Here is an 18,266-nt window from a genome sequence, read left to right as displayed (position 1 = left end):
ACTCTTGGTAGAATGCCATGTTGTTACTACTCACAGCAACCTCAAACTCTTGGGCTTTAGCAATTCTCTTGCCTTAGTCCTCCCAAGTAGGTGGGACTACAGGTGCCGGCCACAATGCCCAGCTATTTTTGTAGAGAGGAGGTCTCAGTCTGGCTCAGGATGGTCTCGAACTCCTGAGCTTAGGCAATCCCCACCACCTTGGCCTTCCAGAGTGCTAGGATTACAGACATGAGCCACCGTGCCTGGCCAGGTGGAATTATTTTGTAATGTAGGGATGGCTTGTTAGATTTGGGTTAATGTTATGTTTGACTGTAAAATGTTTTATGCTTCTCAAGATGAAGCTTTTAGATCAGAGGGCCGTTGCTTCCATGTTGAAGTGAAGTGGTATCAACAGTGATCACAGGAATCACAGGATATCCTGAATCCAGACTACTTCTGGAGAAAGCACCTGCTTCATTATGGATGGAAATATTAATTACCTTTTCAGTATTCCTCCTGAATTGTATCATTGGTGGCGTTCTCATTATCTCTTCTTATAAGAGGTCTTTTATATTTAAAGTCTGCTCAAGTCTTTGGAGCTGTTATACTGCTTGCTGAGTTTTAACATTAGGCAGACGGCTTAGGCACATTCCCTTGACTGTTTTGCCCCCAGAGGAGAATTGATGTTACAGTTGGAACAAGTCCCTTTTCTGTTGTCATAGTTTCATGGAGGCACTTGGTAAGTTCTTTTGAGACTCTTCCTTTTTTTGGTTAGTCCCTGTGCAGCTGGGTCTCTTGGGACAATTGAAGATACAGATTTGCTGAAACTCAGATGTTGTACTTTTCTTTTTTTTTTTTGTAGAGACGGAGTCTCACTTTATGGCCCTAGATAGAGTGCCATGGCATCACACAGCTCACAGCAACCTCCAACTCCTGGGCTTAAGTGATTCTCTTGCCTCAGTCTCCCGAGTAGCTGGGACTACAGGCGCCTGCCACAATGCCCGGCTATTTTTTTGGTTGCAATTCAGCCGGGGTCAGGTTTGAACCCACCACCCTCAGTATATGGGGCCGGCGCCTTACCGACTGAGCCACAGGCGCCGCCCTCAGATGTTGTACTTTTCTTAGTGGTATAGTTCTTGGAGTTAGCTTTTGGGTAAAACATAATGACTAGTTTTCCTGACATATCACATCTACTTGGTTGTTGGGGCTTCTCGGGCAGACAAGGTAAATAGCATCATAGGGAGGAGACCCTGGCCTATGAGTATAAGAAAGAAATCTAGGAGGAGCTGCTCTTTGTACTCTAGGGCTTGACCTATAAAGGCTTTGAAGTGTTTGTTAGGCAAAGCCCTGGAGAGATTTTTGTTTTTTTTTTTTTGGCCAGGGCTGGGTTTGAACCCACCACCTCTGGCATATGGGACCAGCGCCCTACTCCTTGAGCCACAGGCGCCGCCCAATTTTTGTTTTTTTTGAGACAGCATCTCACTCTGTTGCCCTGGCTAGAGTGCTGTGTTGTTAGTTAGCCTTGCTCATAGCAACCTAAAACTCCTGGCAGGAATCATCCTGCCTCAGCTTCACCAAAAGCTGGGACTGTAGGCACCTGCCACAACACCTGGCTAAATTTTTTTTTTTCTATTTTTTATAGAGACGGGTTCTCACTCTTGCTCAGGCTGGTCTCATAGTCTGAGCTCAGGGGATTTTCCCACCTCTGCCTTTCAGAGTCCTAGGATTACAGGCTGAGCCACCATACCTGGCCATCTGGAGAGGTTTTTTTTTTTTTTTGAGACAGTCTAACTATGTTGCCCTCAGTAGAGTGCTATGTTATCACAGCTCACAGCAACCTCCAACTCTTAGGCTCAAGTGATTCTCTTGCCTCAGCTTTCCAAGTAGTTGGGACTACAGGCGCCCACCACAATGCGTGGCTTTTTTTGTTGCAGTTGTCATTATTGTTTAGCTGTCCTGGGCAGGGTTCGAACCTGCCAGCCTCTGTGTATGTGGCTGGTGCCGAGCCTAGAGAGGTTTTTTAGATGAGTCAGTTTGTAGTGATACTGCTTTTTAAGGAGGTGAATGTCAAGATAGGCTACTTGGACTTTCAAACATTGCTGTTATCTGGAAATGAGTGAATGAATATTTGGGATTGTTCCCAATAGTTCAGCCTACTAGGTGTGGTGAGAGGCTGCCTGGCCAGTTTGAAGATCTACTATAATGATAATCTGAGTGACTTAACGTAAAATTGCTGCTAAAAATCCTGTTACCTATCATCACTAATTTTGTAACTGTCTTACACATTAAAAAAATTTTTTTTTGAGATAACCTTACTTTGTCACCCTTGGTAGAGTGCTGTGGTGTTAAGCTCACAGCAACCTCAAACTCTTCGGCTTAAGCAATTGCCTCAACCTTCCAAGTAGCTAGGACTATAGGTGCCCACAACGCCTGGCTATTTTATTTATTTATTTATTTACTTATTTTTGAGACAGAGCCTCAAGCTGTCGCCCTGGGTAGAGTGCCGTGGCATCACAGTTCACAGTAACCTCCAAATCCTGGGCTCAAGCAATTCTCCTGCCTCTGCCTCCCAAGTGGCTGGGACTACCGGTGTCCGCCACAGTGACCAGCTATTTTTTGATTGCAGCTGTCGTTGTTTGGCAAGCCTGGGGTGGGTTCGAACCTGCCAGCTCCGGTGTATGTGGCTGGTGTCTTAGCCACTTGAGCCACAGGTGCCAAGCCTAGTTATTTATTTGTTTTAGAGACAAGGTCTTGTTCTGTTCCTGGCTCAGGCTGGTCTTGAACTCCTGAGCTCAGTCAGTCCACTCACCTCAGCCTCCCAGACTGCTAGGATTATGGGTGTGAGCCACCATGCCTGGCTCACTTTTTTTTTTTTTTTTTTTTTGAGACGGCGTCTTGCCATGTTATCTGGGCTGGCCTTGAATTCCTGGGTTGATCTTATCCTCAACTTCCTGGGTGCATGCCACTGCACCCAGCTTAAGATTTTTTTTTTTAATCCTGTCAGATAGGTTGTTAGGACTGCATGTGATCACTTAAATAATACTTGTTCCATTATTATGATTCATTGTGGAAAAAAGAAAAGACTCCAAATTCTTTTTTTTTTGAGACAGAGTCTCAAGCTGTCACCTGGGTACATTGCTGTGCCATGGTGTCACAGCTGACAGCAACATCAAACTCTTGGGCTTAAGCGATCTTCTTGCCTCAGCTTCCCAAGTAGCTGGGACTACAGGCGCCCACCACCATGCCCAGCTATTTTTTGGTTGCAGTTGTCGTTGTTTGGCCGGCCCGGGCTGGATTCGAACCTGCTAACTCCGGTGTATGTGACTGGCACCCTAGCTGCTTTGAGCTACAGGTGTCGAGCCAGGCTTCGGATTCTTACTGGTGTCTTATCTCTTCCTAGTAGAGGAGAACCCAGCAATTTAGCCTTTTATGTTTGTAAGCATTGGCATTAGGCTATCCAGCAGATAATTATATTCTGCTTTTCTTCACTGGAGAACTTAGTGTTTATGTTCCTTTTAGCCTAGCCACTCAATATCAAATTTTAGCCTTTACAAGATTAAAATTAACCTGAACAGTGTTATTCTGTAATTGGCAGAACATGGAGGCAGGTGAATAAAGCTGGAACTTTTTTCATTCAGGCCTTCCTGTTGCAGCAGCTTCTAAAAGTAGTAGCTAGTAGGAGACATATATGAATATCTTGGCGTTCAGTGATTATGTTGTCTGCCATCAATTTAGAACTTCTTTTTCCACAGTAAAATGTCTTTGACTTAATTTCTGTAAATGAAGGAAGTCTTTTTCAAAGGCTAATCAGTGATTTCTGTTTTTTCCCCCAGGAAAATATGTTGTGTTCTTCTTTTACCCTCTTGATTTCACCTTTGTCTGCCCCACGGAGATCATTGCTTTCAGTGATAGGGCAGAAGAATTTAAGAAACTCAATTGCCAAGTGATTGGTGCTTCTGTGGATTCTCACTTCTGTCATCTGGCATGGTAAATCCCTTGGTCCATTTGGCATGTAGGCTTTTTAAGAAGCTACTGGGAGGGCGGCGCCTGTGGCTCAAGGAGTAGGGCGCCGGTCCCATATGCCGGAGGTGGCGGGTTCAAACCTAGCCCCGGCCAAAATAAAAAAAAAAAAAAAAAAAAAAAAAGAAGCTACTGGGAGGTTTTGACAATAGCTTTATTGTTGCCTGGCTCTTCTTGGAAGTAGTGCAGGAGCTTTGACATTCTCTTGTTGCTCTCTGATTACCTGGCAACAAAGGAGAAGCAGATTGAATTACAATTGAGTATACCCCAAAAAAAAAAAACAATTGAGTATACCCTGGGGACCTACCTTAACTGCTCAGCCATTCACTTTACTGCTAGAAAACTTTTAAAGTTTTTTTTGAGAGTTAGATTAGGAATTCAGGGAAGAGAAGGAGGAATAGGTACAGTTAATATTCTTCTTTTTTTTTTTTTTTTTTTTGTGGTTTTTTTTTTGGCCGGGGCTGGGTTTGAACCCGCCACCTCCGGCATATGGGACTGGCGCCCTACCCGCTGAGCCACAGGAGCCGCCCTACAGTTAATATTCTTGAATGAATATGATTGTATATGTATATGTGCTTTTGTTATAGGATCAACACACCTAAGAAACAGGGGGGACTGGGACCCATGAACATTCCTTTGGTGTCAGACCCCAAGCGCACCATTGCGCAGGATTATGGTGTCTTAAAGGCTGATGAAGGCATCTCATTCAGGTATGTCATTAGAATTATTCAATAGGGGCTGGGTGTGATGGCTCTTGTCTGTAATCCTGGTGCTTTGGGAGGCCATAGAGGGAGGATTGCTTGAGGCTAGAGGCTAAAAACCAGCCTGAGCAAGAATAAGATCCTGTCTATGCAGAAAAATTGAAAAATTAGCCAGGGGTGGTGGTGCATGTCTCTAATAGTTCCAGCTACTTGGGAGGCTAAGGCAGGAGGATTGCTTGAGCCCAGGAGTTTGAGGTTGCATTGAGCTATGAGGATGCCACTGCACTCCAGCCTAGGTAAGCTGGAGAGCAAGACCCTGTCTCCAAAAAAAGAAAAAAAATCAGTTGGCTTAAAGCCATTTATTTGAATAAGGCTCACAGCCCTGATCTGTGGAGTCTCCTTCATTTCCTTCTTTTTCTTTTTTTTTTTTTGGTTTTTGGCCAGGGCTGGGTTTGAACCTGCCACCTGGCATATGGGACCGGCGCCCTACTCCTTGAGCCACAGGCGCCGCCCTTATTTTTCTTTATTTCAGTTTTTTTTTTTGTGGTTTTTGGCCGGGGCTGGGTTTGAACCTGCCACCTCTGGCATATGGGACCGGTGCCCTACTCCTTGAGCTACAGGCGCCACCCTCTTTATTTCATTTTTTATTGAGACAGTTTTACTACATCATCCTCGGTAGAGTGCCATGGCAGTGTCAAAGCTTACAGCAACCTCCAACTCTTGGGCTTAAGCGATTCTCTTGTCCCGAGTAGCTGGGACTACAGGCACCCACCATAACACCCAGCTATGTTTTTGTTGTTGTTGTCATTGTTGTTTTAGCAGGCTTGGGCCGGGTTCGAACCCGCCAACCCTGATGTATGTGGCCAGAGCCCTAACCACTGAGCTATGGACATCGAGCCCCTTAGTTTTCATTATTTTATGCAAGACTCACTAAGAGCAAAGCCAGTTTTAGAGATCAGGCATTTCTGTAGGGCTTCAAGTGTCTTGTCATTCCAGCAAAGCAGATTTCTAAACCTGTACTGCTTCTTTCTCCTCCTTTGATTTTTCAATCTCTTTATTCCAGGGGCCTCTTTATTATTGACGATAAGGGTACCCTTCGGCAGATCACTGTGAATGACCTCCCTGTTGGTCGCTCTGTGGATGAGACTCTGAGACTGGTTCAGGCCTTCCAGTTCACTGACAAACATGGGGAAGGTAAGTTATCTGCCTGGCATCAGGACAACAAAGTGGTGGTAGGGTGAGACAGATGGTAGGAGCAGAGTCTACCACATAGGAATAGAATGAGTATGTCTCTTTAAGAAATTGAAGTCTGGATTATGGTAGGTTGTGGGGGCAGGGGTAGTGGGAAAGTTAGGGGGGAGAAAATATAGAGTAAAGGCTTTTTGTTCAAACTACACGTTTCCATCCTCTGTTCTCATTTAGAATCACTCACTGCTACAGATCTAACTTACTGGAGTATAGGAGAATCTCATAGATGTATTAGGGCAAAACTAAAACGTTGAGCAACATATCTAGAGGTAACGCATGCCATCTTTGACAGTTGTTTATTGGGAGAATAGCTTAATCCCCCGTTCATAGTTGTTTTTCTTGGGGTTTAAAAAAAACAATATATGCATGCGACAGGAGTTTGTCCCAGGTGGAGGGTAAAAATAAATAAACAAAAATATGTGCAGTTTTAAAATTTAGAAAATAGAACTAATATAACTTAAAGATAATTTCTGCTATTAAAAAATTCATTCTGGGCTGGGCACAGTGGCTCTCATACCTGTATCCTAGCACTTTGAGAAGCAGAGGTAGTCCCAGACACTTGAGAGGCTGAGGCAAGAGAATCACTTGAGCCGAAGAGTTTGAGGTTACTATGATGCGGAGGGTAGCAAAGTGATAGTTTCTCAAAAAAAAAATAAAATAAATAAAAATCCATTCTGTAGCCAGATATGGTGGTATGTGCCTCTAGTCCCAGGTACTCAGCAGGAGGAGGATCACTTGAGACCAGGCCTGCATTGGAGGCTACAGTGCGCTGTAATGATTATAATAATACCTGTAACCTGCCACTATACTCTAGCCTGGGCAACAAAGGAAACCCCCTCTGCTACCAAAAAAAAATCCATTCTGGAATTCACAACCAAGCACAACAAACATGTCCCATACCTGTAAGTAGCTGGATGAAAACCACTACTGCCTTTCCACACTCTACTCACTCCATCCCCAAACACGTCCCACACAAGCAGCCATCGAACACAATGTATCTGACTCCTCCAGGTGTAGAACCAGCACAAGGCATGCCATGTCACAGTTCCTCTCTGACAGTAGGAAATTGTGACACAGAAACTGAAGAAACAAAGAGCACCGAAGTAACTATTGGGCTGCATGAGCTTCGGAAAAGATCAAGGTTTGAATCACCTGAGATAGCAGATAGCAAAAGAGCCTGCCAAAGATGTTGAAAACCTGAAGAAAGAACTTCAACGAGGATTTAATGCTATCTTGCCATAAGTGACTTCTGGAAACATGAAGCAGAATTACTACTTTCGAAGGAACAATTGAAGAGCTACAGCTTGATGTTTCATGTATTCATACTCCATCTTAGGAGTATCACCAATGGGACATACCTACTCAAACTTACCTCACATGGCATCTCCATCCTTTGTCATGCAGGCAAAGGATGAGAACTGAGACTTTAACTGAGGCTATATCTGAGAGTGCTGGTAGTAGTGCAAACAGTGTTCAGCTTGCACACCTCATAACCACCACTTACGTTCACATTTCCCAAATCCATTCCCCTCCTTTCCTTTAGATAAGTACACAGGCCCAGAAAATCTTATAAATTAGCTTTAGGCACAAATAACATTGTAGATTAAAAAAAAATCCATTCTGGCTTGGCGCCTGTGGCTCAAGCAGCTAAGGCGCCAACCACATACACCTGAGCTGGCGAGTTTGAATCCCGGGCCTGCCAAACAACAATGACGCTGCAACCAAAAAATTGCCGGGTGTTGTGGCAGGTGCCTATGGTACCCGCTGCTTGGGAGGCAGAGGCAGGAGAATTGCTTAAGCCCAGTAGTTAGAGGTTGTGCTGCCACAGCACTCTACTGAGGGTGATAGCTTGAGGCTCTGTCTCAAAAAAAAAAAAAAAATCCATTCTGTTATATAATATGATAGTTTAATTTGTAAGAATTACTGTTATCAGGGCAGGGAGGGATGAAAAAAATTACTGTTATAAAAAAAAAAAAATTACTGGGCGGTACCTGTGGCTCAGTCGGTAAGGCACCGGCCCCATATACTGAGGGTGGCGGGTTCAAACCCCGCCCTGGCCGAACTGCAACAAAAAAATAGCCGGGCGTTGTGGTGCGCGCCTGTAGTCCCAGCTGCTTGGGAGGCTGAGGCAAGAAAATTGCTTAAGCCCAGGAGTTGGAGGTTGCTGTAAGCTGTGTGATGCCACGGCACTCTACCCAGGGCCATAAAGCAAAAACTCTGTGTCTACAAAAAAAAAAAAAAAGAATTACTGTTATCAAATACTAAGTCACAGAAATGTTCCACATAAAAACTTTTTTTGAGACAGACTCTCATGTGGAGTGCTGTCATGTCACAGCTCACAGCAACCTCCAACTCTTAGGCTTAAGCGATTGTCTTGCCTCAGCCTCCCAAGTAGCTGGGACTACAGGCTCCCGCTGCAATGCTCACCTATTTTTTGTTGCAGTTGCCACTGCTGTTTTTAGCTGGCTGGGTCAGGTTTGAACCCACCACCCTTGGTATATGGGGCCTGCACCCTACCCACTGAGCCACAGGCATCGCCCATAAAAACTTTTTTTTTTTTGGCTGGGGCTGGGTTTGAACCCGCCACCTCTGGCATATGGGACCGGTGCCCTACTCCTTGAGCCACAGGCGCCACCCAAAAAAAACTTTTTTTTTAAATGAAGAGTTGAGCTAGGAAAGTGAAATGTCAAGGTTATTTATTGGAAGTCTCATAATCAAAGATGATTTTGGAAGCCTGTACTTGTAAAACCTAAACATCACTGGCCACATTTCTTTCAATTTTTGGTGTTTTGATGTGTTTGTTTGTTTTTGAGACAGAGTCTCAAGCTGTCGCCCTGGGTAGAGTGCCATAGCGTCATAGCTCACAGCAACCTCAAACACATGAGCTTAAGCAATTCTCTTGCCTCAGCCTCCCAAGCAGCTGGGACTACAGGCACCCACCACAACACCTAGCTATTTTTGTGTTGCAATTGACATTGTTTTTAGGTGATCCGCCAGGGATTGTCTGGGATTAGAGCCCACCAGCCTTGGTGTATGTGGCTGGTGCTCTGCCCACTGAGCTTTGGGCACCGCCCCAATTTTGTTTTTTTTTTGTCTAGCATTTGCTAGAGTGTAGGCCTTTCTTTTCCTACTGCCTCAGCACTGGTACTTTTCTCCTTAGGTGTTACTGTTTTGGGTGTTGTAATTAAAATGGAAAAAAGTGCTTGCTTGGATATACTAAAATACTAAAATTGGAACGGTACAGTGAAGATTAGCATGGCCCCAGCACAAGGATGACACACACGTTTATGAAGCGTTCCATATTTTTAAAAACTCAATTTAATTCAAGTTGTGAGCGGAGGGAGGGGAAATAAAGAAGAAGGGGGGGGGGATTGGTTCACCTAATGGATACAATGCAAGGGGTGTATGGCACACCTAGGTATAGGACACAACTAAAACAGGGACCATCGGGGCGGCGCCTGTGGCTCATGGAGTAGAGCGCCAGTCCCATATACCAGAGGTGGTGGGTTCAAACCCAGCCCCAGCCAAAAAAAAAAAAAAAATCAAGCTAAAACAGGGACCATAACCTAACAAAAGCAAACATTGTAACCTAATCACACGGACACTCATTAATATAAAATTTAAAAAGGGCACTGGCAATCACTGTGATTTCTCCCTGTGCACACAGTAAATAAAAATCTTTTATTTAAAAAAAAAAAAAAAAAGGGTGGCGCCTGTGGCTCAAGGAGTAGGGCGCCGGTTCCATATGCCGGAGGTGGCGGGTTCAAACCCAGCCCCGGCCAAAAACCACAAAAAAAAAAAAAAAAAAAAAGGGGCGTGGAACTGCTTGATTTTGGCTTTTGAGTTACAAGGTGACCTTTCTTTCTTTGTGAGCGTGGCTGTTTCTCACAAGGTACCTTAACCCTGCTAAGTGCTTAGTTTTTAAGAACTCAGCTCCTGAAGCAGCAGTCTGCTGGGTATGGGGTTCTTGACTCCTGTCTCCAGCTTAATGTAATTTGGGGTATGAAAAGTTCTGATTGAGTGCTGTTGACATCAGATCAAGGGCACAGGTGGACTTATATAAACTTATTCCCTTACTACATGTCATGACACCTAGTTCAGATTAGCTTTGTAAGGCTCATTTTAGCTCTGATCTTGTGACTTAAAATGAAGTTCCAGCCTGAGCAAAGTGAGACCCCATCTCTACTAAAAATAGAAAAATTAGCTGGGCGTTATGGTGGACACCTGTAGTACCAGCTACTCAGGAGGTTGAGACAGGAGGATCACTTGAGCTCAACTAAGAATTTGAGGTTGCTGTGAGGTATGATGATGTCATGCACTCTACCCAGGGCACAGAGTGAAACTCAGACTCTCAAAAAAAGAAAAAACCCCAGGGCAGCGCCTGTGGCTCAGTGAGTAGGGCACTGGCCCCATATGCCGAGGGTGGCGGGTTCAAACCCAGCCCCAGCCAAACTGCAACAAAAAAATAGCTGGGCCTTGTGGCGGGCGCCTGTAGTCTCAGCTACTCGGGAGGCTGAGGCAAGAGAATCGCGTAAGCCCAAGAGTTAGAGGTTGCTGTGAGCCGGGTGACTCCACAGCACTCTACCGAGGGTGGAACAGTGAGACTCTGTCTCTACAAAAAAAAAAAAAAAAAAACCCGAAAAATTAGGCCAAGGACTGTGGCTAACACCTGTAATCCTTACACTCTGGGAGGCCCAGGTGGGTGGATTGCAGGTCTCCTAGGTTGAAGATCAGCCTGAGCAAGAGTAAAATAGCCAAGTGTTGGGCAGTGCCTGTGGCTCAGTGAGTATGGCGCTGGCCCCAGCCACACTGCAACAAAAAAAATAGCTGGGCGTTGTGGCGGGCGCCTGTAGTCCCAGTTACTCAGGAGGCTGAGGCAAGAGACTCACCTAAGCCCAGGAGTTGGAGGTTGCTGTGAGGTGTGACAGCACAGCACTTTACTGAGGGCGACAAAGTGAGACTGTTTCTAAAAAAAAAAAAAAAAAAAATTAGCCTAGCGTTGTGGCAGGCACCTGTAGTCCCAGGTACTTGGGAAGCTAAGGCAAGAGAATCACTTGAGCCCAAGAGTTTGAGGTTGTTGTGTGCTACAACGCCATGGCGCAGGATGAAGGGCGACAAAATGAGACTTTGTGAGAGTCACAGAGTCTCACTGTACCACCCTCTTGTAGAGTGCCATGACGTCACATGACTCACAGCAACCTCTAACTCTTGGATTTACGCGATTCTCTAGCCTCAGCCTCCTAAGCAGCTGGGACTACAGGTGCCTGCCACAACGCCCGGCTATTTTTTTGTTGCAGTTTTGCCGGGGCTGGGTTTGAACCCACCACCCTCGGCATATGGGGCCGGTGCCCTACTCACTGAGCCACTGTGCCTGTGAGACTGTCTTAAAAAAAGATAATAGATGGGCAGCACCTGTGGCTCAGTCGGAGCCACAAACTGCAACCAAAAAATAGCCGAGCATTGTGACAGGCGCCTGTAGTCCCAGCTACTTGGCGGGCTGAGGCAAGAGAATCGCTTAAGCCCAGGAGTTGGAGGTTGCTGTGAGCTGTGTGAGGCCACGGCACTCCTCCGAGGGCCATAAAGTGAGACTCTGTTTCTACAAAAAAAAAAAGATAGTAGAGTTTTGATTAGTGCTGTGTGTTTAAGATACTCAGAAGTGGCTGGTGCCTGTGGCTCAAGCGGCTAAGCTGCCAGCCACATACACCTGAGCTGGCGTATTCAAATCCAGCCCAGGCCTGCCAAACAACAACGATGGCTGCAACCAAAAAATAGCTGGGCATTGTGGCGGGCGCCTGTAGTCCCAGCTACTTGGGAGGCGGAGGCAGGACACGAGCTTGAGCCCAGGAGTTGGAGGTTGCTGTGAGCTGTGATGCCACGCACGACACTCAATCCAGTGCAACAGCTTGAGGCTCTGTCTCAAAAAAAAAAACAAAAAACAAAAAAGATACCCAGAGGTGCTGGCTTGGCTAGGGTAAAAACTGATAATGTAGCTATCAGTGAGCACTGACAACCAGATGATTGCATTTGCTCAGAAGCATGTGTGGTTACTAGCTTGGCCAAATGAAGGCTCTAATATCTGCTTAGACTGCCCCCTAGTGGGTAATGAGGTTCAGCACTAAAACAGGCATCAGAAGCGGCAAAGTAGGCCTTTCCTAGGACTTTATACAGAGGTTAAGACTTCTGAACCGGGGTGGCGCCTGTGGCTCAGTTGGTAAAGCGCCAGCCCCATATACCGAGGGTGGTGGGTTCAAACCCGGCCCCGGCTGAATTGCAACCAAAAAAAAATAGCCGGGTGTTGTGGCGGTCGCCTGTAGTCCCAGCTACTCGGGAGGCTGAGGCAAGAGAATCACTTAAGCCCAGGAGTTGGAGGTTGCTGTGAGCTGTGATGCCACTGTACTCTACCCAGGGCCATAAAGTTAGACTCTGTCTCTACAGAAAAAAAAAAAAAAGAAAGACTTCTGAACCCAAGGTTTTGGTGACTGAGAAGTTTGGCTTTTCAGACTATTGGTCTCTGCTGCTTCTCATCCCACAAGAACATGCACAGTTTTCTGTGTGAAGCCTTTTTAATAGTCAGCATTTAAGAGACTATAAATGGTAGCCTATCCTAGGTACTTAGTTTTAAGGACCAATAAACCAATATTTAAAACACATTATTTAGGCTATTTAGGTGGCACATATAGCTCAGTGGGCAGGGCACCGGCCACTTACACCAATGCAGGTGGGTTTGAGCCCAGCCCAGTTCTTCTAGACAACGACAACTGCGCCAAAAAAATAGCTGGGTGTTGTGGTGGGCGCCTGTAGCCCAGCTATTTGGGAGCCTGAGGCAAAAGAATCACTTAAGCCCAAGAGTTTGAGGTTGCTGTGAGCTGTGATGCCACAGTACTCTACCGAGGGTGACATAGTGAGATTCTGTCCCCCCAAAAAATTAAAACAAATAAAACACTATTTATTATTAGTGGTGGAGCTGGGATTCAAATTCATAGGCTTTTTTAGGCAATTAAAATGCAGAAAAAGGCTCGGCACCTGTGGTTCAAGCTATTAAGGCGCCAGCCACATACACCTGAGCTGGCAGGTTTGAATCCAGCCCGGGCCCACCAAACAATGACGGCTGCAACCAAAAAATAGCCGGGCATTGTGGCAGGTGCCTGTGGGTGTCCCAGCTACTTGGGAGGCGGAGGCAGGAGAATCACTTGAGCCCAAGAGTTGGAGGTTGCTGTGAGCTGTGATGTTACAGCACTCTACCCAGGGCGACAGCTTGAGGCTTTGTTTAAAAAAAAAATAAAATGCAGAAAAAACTTTTTTTTTTTTTTTTTTTTTTTGAGACAGTCTCTAGCTGTCAACCTGGGTAGAGTTCCATGGTGTCATAGCTCATAGAAACCTTCAACTCTTGGTTGAAGTTGGTCATTTGAAGTCTTGGTTCAAGTGATCATTTTGCCTCAGTTTTGCTCTTTTTTTTTTTTTTTTGGTTGTTGTTGTAGTTTTGGCCAGGGCTGGGTTTGAACCCACCACCTCCAGTATATGGGGCTAGCGCCCTACTCCTTGAGCAACAGGCGCCGCCCAGTTTTTCTATTTTTAGTGGAGAAGGGTCTTGCTTTTGCTTAACCTGGTCTGGAACTCATGAGCTCAAGCTGTCCTCCAACTTCGGTCTTCCAGAGTGCTAGGATTACAGGCTGAGCCACCATGTCTGACCTAGAAAAAACTTTGTTTAAGGCCTTTTGTATTAGGCAGTCCTCTTAATACTGAGGTTACTGTGAATATTGTCATTTTCTCCTTGGAGAGTCAGCACTTCTGTTGCACTTGAGGGCTGGTTTATGTGGAACTCATTAAAATGGATCTATTCTTTTTTTAGTTTTTATTTTTTTGAGACAGAGTCTTGAGTCATTGCCCTAGGTAGGGTGCTGTGGCATCATAGCTTACAGCAACTTCTAACTCTTGGACTCAAGTGATCCTCTTAACTCACTTTTTCTACTTTGAGTGGAGATAGGGTCTTGCTGTTGCTCAGGCTGGTCTCAAACTCAGTGAGCTCAAGCAATCCACCTGCTTCGACCTCCCAGAGTGCTAGGATTACAGGTGTGAGCCACCACACCCGGCCAATAAATCCATTCTGGAACTCACAACCTAGCACAACCAACATGTCCAGCAGACCTCTGAGTAGCTGGACGGAAACCACTCTTTTCTCCCCACATTCCACCCTGGAAGTGGAATTCATTTTAATTCCAAAAAACAACACTGTTGAGGGCGGCGCCTGTGGCTCAAAGGAGTAGGGTGCTGGCCCCATATGCCAGAGGTGGCAGGTTCAAACCCAACTCTGGCCAAAAACTGAAAAAGAAAACATACACAAAAAAAACACTGTTGAGTATGAGTGAAACATTTAAGTGGGGCTCTTTTTGTCACTAATACAAGTATAATTGTAAGAGCCAAGAGGCCTTAGAGGCAAGGAGCGAATTGCCAGGGTATTTTCTGGTTTGTTTTTTCTTTTTTTTTTTGTAGAGACAGAGTCTCACTGTACCGCCCTCGGGTAGAGTGCTGTGGCGTCACACGGCTCACAGCAACCTCTGACTCTTGGGCTTACGTGATTCTCTTGCCTCAGCCTCCCAAGCAGCTGGGACTACAGGCGCCCGCCACAACGCCCGGCTATTTTTTTGTTGCAGTTTGGACGGGGCTGGGTTTGAACACACCACCCTCTGCATATGGGGCCGGCACCCTACTCACTGAGCCACAGGAACCGCCCTCTGGTTTGTTTTTTCTCCTATTTAGCAGTGAGGCCCAGTTCTTTGTGTTCCCTGTTAGCACCTACTGGCAGACTTCTAGCTGGCTCTGGCCTGGTCTTTCATTCTGTTCTTTGTTCTCTGTAGCTTGCTTTATGTTTGGGGCCTGTGTTGTAACCCTTTGGTGCCACTAAACTATTTATTTATTTAGAGACAGGCTCACTCTCACCCTGGGTAGAATGCCCTGGCGTCATTGTAGCTTACAGCAGCCTCAAACTCTTGGATTTGAACAACCCTCCTGCCTCAGCCTCCTGAGTAGTTGGGACTCTAGGCCCCGGTCACAATGCCTGACTAGTTTTAGTATAGATGGGGTCTCATTCTTGCTCAGGCTGGTGTTAAACTTCTGAACTCAGTCTACCCGCCTTGGCCTTCCAGAGTGCTAGGAATCACCAGGCCCATCCTAAACCAATAACTTTAATAACCAGATGAAGATTTCAGGAAAATAATGGCAGCTGGGCCTTCCATTTAGCTTTTGTTCCATCTTTACCTTGTGCCCGGAAAGCTGGTTGCATGTTTCTGAGGTTATGATATTCTTGGAACAAAAAGAGGCTTCCCTGTCTCTCACTTGACCAGATGAAAATCTTGCTTGCCGTGTTACAGACTGTGGGGACTATATGTCTCCTAGAATATGACAGCAAATGGAAGTGGAAAAATCAGGCTAGACCAAGGCACGTTTCTAGCTGTGTGGCCTTTAGGAAAAGGTTAAAGGTTATGCTTTCCGTATAACTGTGTGAAAGATTTTCTTTCTTTTTTTTTTTTTTTTTCAGTTTTTGGCAGGGGCTGGGTTTGAACCCACCACCTCCGCTATATGGGGCCAGCGCCCTACTCCTTTGAGCCACAGGTGCTACCCGTGAAAGATTTTCAAACCCTGCTTTTTGTTTACTAAGAGAGGGGAATTAATTTGCCTCATAGCTCCCAGCGACCTCAAACTCTAGGGCTCAACTAATCCTTTTGCCTCGTCTCCTGAGTAGCTGGGACTATAGGTGCCCTCCATAACTCCAGGTTAATTTTTTTCATAGTAGATGGGGTCTTGCTCTTGCTCAGGCTGGTCTTGAATTCCTGAGCTCAAGGAATTGACCAGCCTTGCTTCCCAGAGTGCTAGGATTACAGGCATGAGCCACTATGCCTGGCCTTGAGCCAACATTGTAAACACTTATTTTGGACTTTTAGCCTCTAGAACTATAGGATGGTAAAAGTTTTCTGTTTAAGCCAAAAGAAAAAAAAATGCTGAGAAGACAGACTGAGCTTGCTGTTTTCAGTTTTCTGAAGGGGCTACTAGAGGGAAATGGGAGCTTAGGGTTTATAGAATCCTAGCTTTGTCATTTATTTAGCTTGTTTTTTTTTTACCCCCCTTGAGCATGGGAAAGTGGTGGCAAATCATTTAAACTTCACCATTATTTTCTTTTTGGAAAGCTTTTATTGTGATAACATAATTACTAAGCATAATTCAGTGGCATTAATAGCATTGATAACTGGCCCTTTGTATATCTTCTTTTGAATTGGTTTGTCCTTTGGTGTTGAGTTGTAGGATTTCTTTATATATTTCAGAAATTAATCCTGTGTCAGAGATATGATTCGCAAATGCTTTCTCATTCTGTGGGCTGTCTTTACACTTTCTTGATAATGTCCTTGGATGTACAAAAGTTCTTAATTTTGATGAAGTCTAATTTATCTTCCCCCCCCTTTTTGAGATGGAGTCTCGCTCTGTTGCCTAGGCTAGAGTGCTTTGCCATAAGCCTCGCTGACTGCAACTTCAGACTCCTAGGTTCAAGTAATCCTCCTGCCTTAGTCTCTTTGCATAGTTGGGGCTACAGGCATGTGAATGATGTCTAGCTAATTTTTCTATTTTTTAAGTAGAGGCAGGATCTCACTCTTGTTCAGTTTGGTTTATTATAATTATTTTGTTTTAGAGACAGAGTCTCACTTTATCATCCTTGGTAGTATTCCGTGGCATCAGAGCTCACAGCAACCTCCAACTCCTGGGCTTAGGCGATTCTCCTGCCTCAGCCTCCCAAGTAGCTGGGACTACAGGCACCTGCCACAATGCCCGGCTATTTTTTGTTGCAGTTTGGCCCGGGCTGGGTTCGAACCCGCCACCCTTGGTATATGGGGCTGGTATCCTACCCAGTGAGCCACAGGTGCCAGCCAACTTTAACCTTAAAAAAAAATAAATTTAAGGGCAGGCATAGTGGCTCAAGCCTATAATCCTAGCACTCTGGAAGGCCAAGGTAGGAGGATCACTTGAGCTCAGGAGTTTGAGAAAAGCTTGAGCAAGAGTAAGACCCAGTTGCTACTAAAAACAGAAAAAATGAGCTAGGCCTTGTGGTGGGTGCTAGTAGTCCTAGCAACTTGCAAGGCTGAGGGAAGAGGATCACTTGAACCCAAGAGTGTGAGGTTGCTGTGATCTATAATGGTGTCATGCCACTCTAGCCTGGACAAAAAAAAAAAAAGGTATTTTAAGCTCAGTGCCCGTAGCTCAGTGGTTAGAGCACCAGCCACATACCCTCAGGCAGGTATGTTTGAAGCCAGCCCGGACCTGCTAAACAATGAATGACAACTGCAACCAAAAAATAGCCAGGTGTTGTGATGGGCACCTGTGGCCCCAGCTACTTGGGATGCTGAGGCAAGAGAACCTCTGAAGCCCAAGAGGTAGAGGTTGCTGTGAGCTATGATGCCATGGCACTCTACTGAGGGTGACATAGTGAGACTCTGTATATTGAAGCATATATAAAATATGGAGAACATAAGACTACTCATTTGCTTACTACCTATCATTAACAACAAATCTTAACATTTTTCCATATATACTTAAGATATTAATTTTAGAACAAAGTTTATGGTTAAAACTGCCAAGAGTAGGGCGCCAGCCTCATATACCAGAGGTGGAGGGTTCAAACCTGGCCCTGGCCAAAAGAAAAGAAAAACTTAATCTCTTTAAATTTCAGATTTTACATGAATAAATTAGGCATAATTGTGTATTAGGGCTATAGTGAGGATTAAATTGCTTAAGATTTGTAAAGTAATTAGACTTACACTAAAAGGATGAATGATTTTAGACCACAGGGTAGGTTTCCTGGTGTTTTGAGTAATTGGACTTTATTTAGGGCATAGAACTGGTTTTGAGGCATAGGAGGAAGTATATACAACTCAACAGGATATTAATTAGTGGTACCTTTCTCTTACAGTGTGCCCAGCTGGCTGGAAGCCTGGCAGTGATACCATCAAGCCTGATGTCCAAAAGAGCAAAGAATATTTCTCCAAGCAGAAATGAGCACTGGGCTATTTTAGTGCTGGGCTGCAGTGACAGTCATGAGAACAAAAACTCTTTTGTACTTTTTTTTCCATGGGTAAAACACAGACTTTAGGTTCAGACAAGAAGTGATGTAAGACAGGCTTTTCCTATGGGGGTTGGAGAGGCCAGCCTTCCCTAGGTGGGAATGGCTTCAGTTGTGTTGTGGGGCAGGCCATCTGATTTATATCTATTGGTAGAGGGCATCAGCCCATGGATCCTTTGTAGTTTCTATTAAACTTGGAGACTTTGATGATTCTT

The 18,266-nt window shown here is 45.2% G+C and overlaps 1 protein-coding gene and 1 non-coding gene across 4 annotated transcripts in view; both read left to right on the top strand.

The window, feature by feature from the left end:
* The window catches only part of PRDX1 (peroxiredoxin 1), a 25,204-nt gene extending 6,938 nt beyond the window's left edge, over positions 1-18,266 (top strand). For all 3 annotated transcript variants that reach the window (XM_053575329.1, XM_053575328.1, XM_053575330.1), the window contains exons 3-6: positions 3,813-3,966; positions 4,587-4,709; positions 5,764-5,894; positions 17,902-18,266. In XM_053575329.1, the coding sequence (XP_053431304.1) occupies positions 3,813-3,966; positions 4,587-4,709; positions 5,764-5,894; positions 17,902-17,987 (494 nt within the window). In that variant the 3' untranslated portion in view covers positions 17,988-18,266. The remainder of the gene's footprint in view (positions 1-3,812; positions 3,967-4,586; positions 4,710-5,763; positions 5,895-17,901) is intronic.
* On the top strand, positions 9,146-9,255 carry LOC128575647 (U6 spliceosomal RNA). Its single transcript, XR_008377071.1, has one exon. It is a non-coding gene; the product is annotated as a U6 spliceosomal RNA (small nuclear RNA).

This window comes from Nycticebus coucang, chromosome 22, assembly GCF_027406575.1.
Source record: "Nycticebus coucang isolate mNycCou1 chromosome 22, mNycCou1.pri, whole genome shotgun sequence".
NCBI classification, from domain to species: domain Eukaryota; kingdom Metazoa; phylum Chordata; class Mammalia; order Primates; family Lorisidae; genus Nycticebus; species Nycticebus coucang.
Note: the sequence above shows the minus strand (reverse complement) of the source record. Positions and strands in the feature narration are given on the sequence as shown.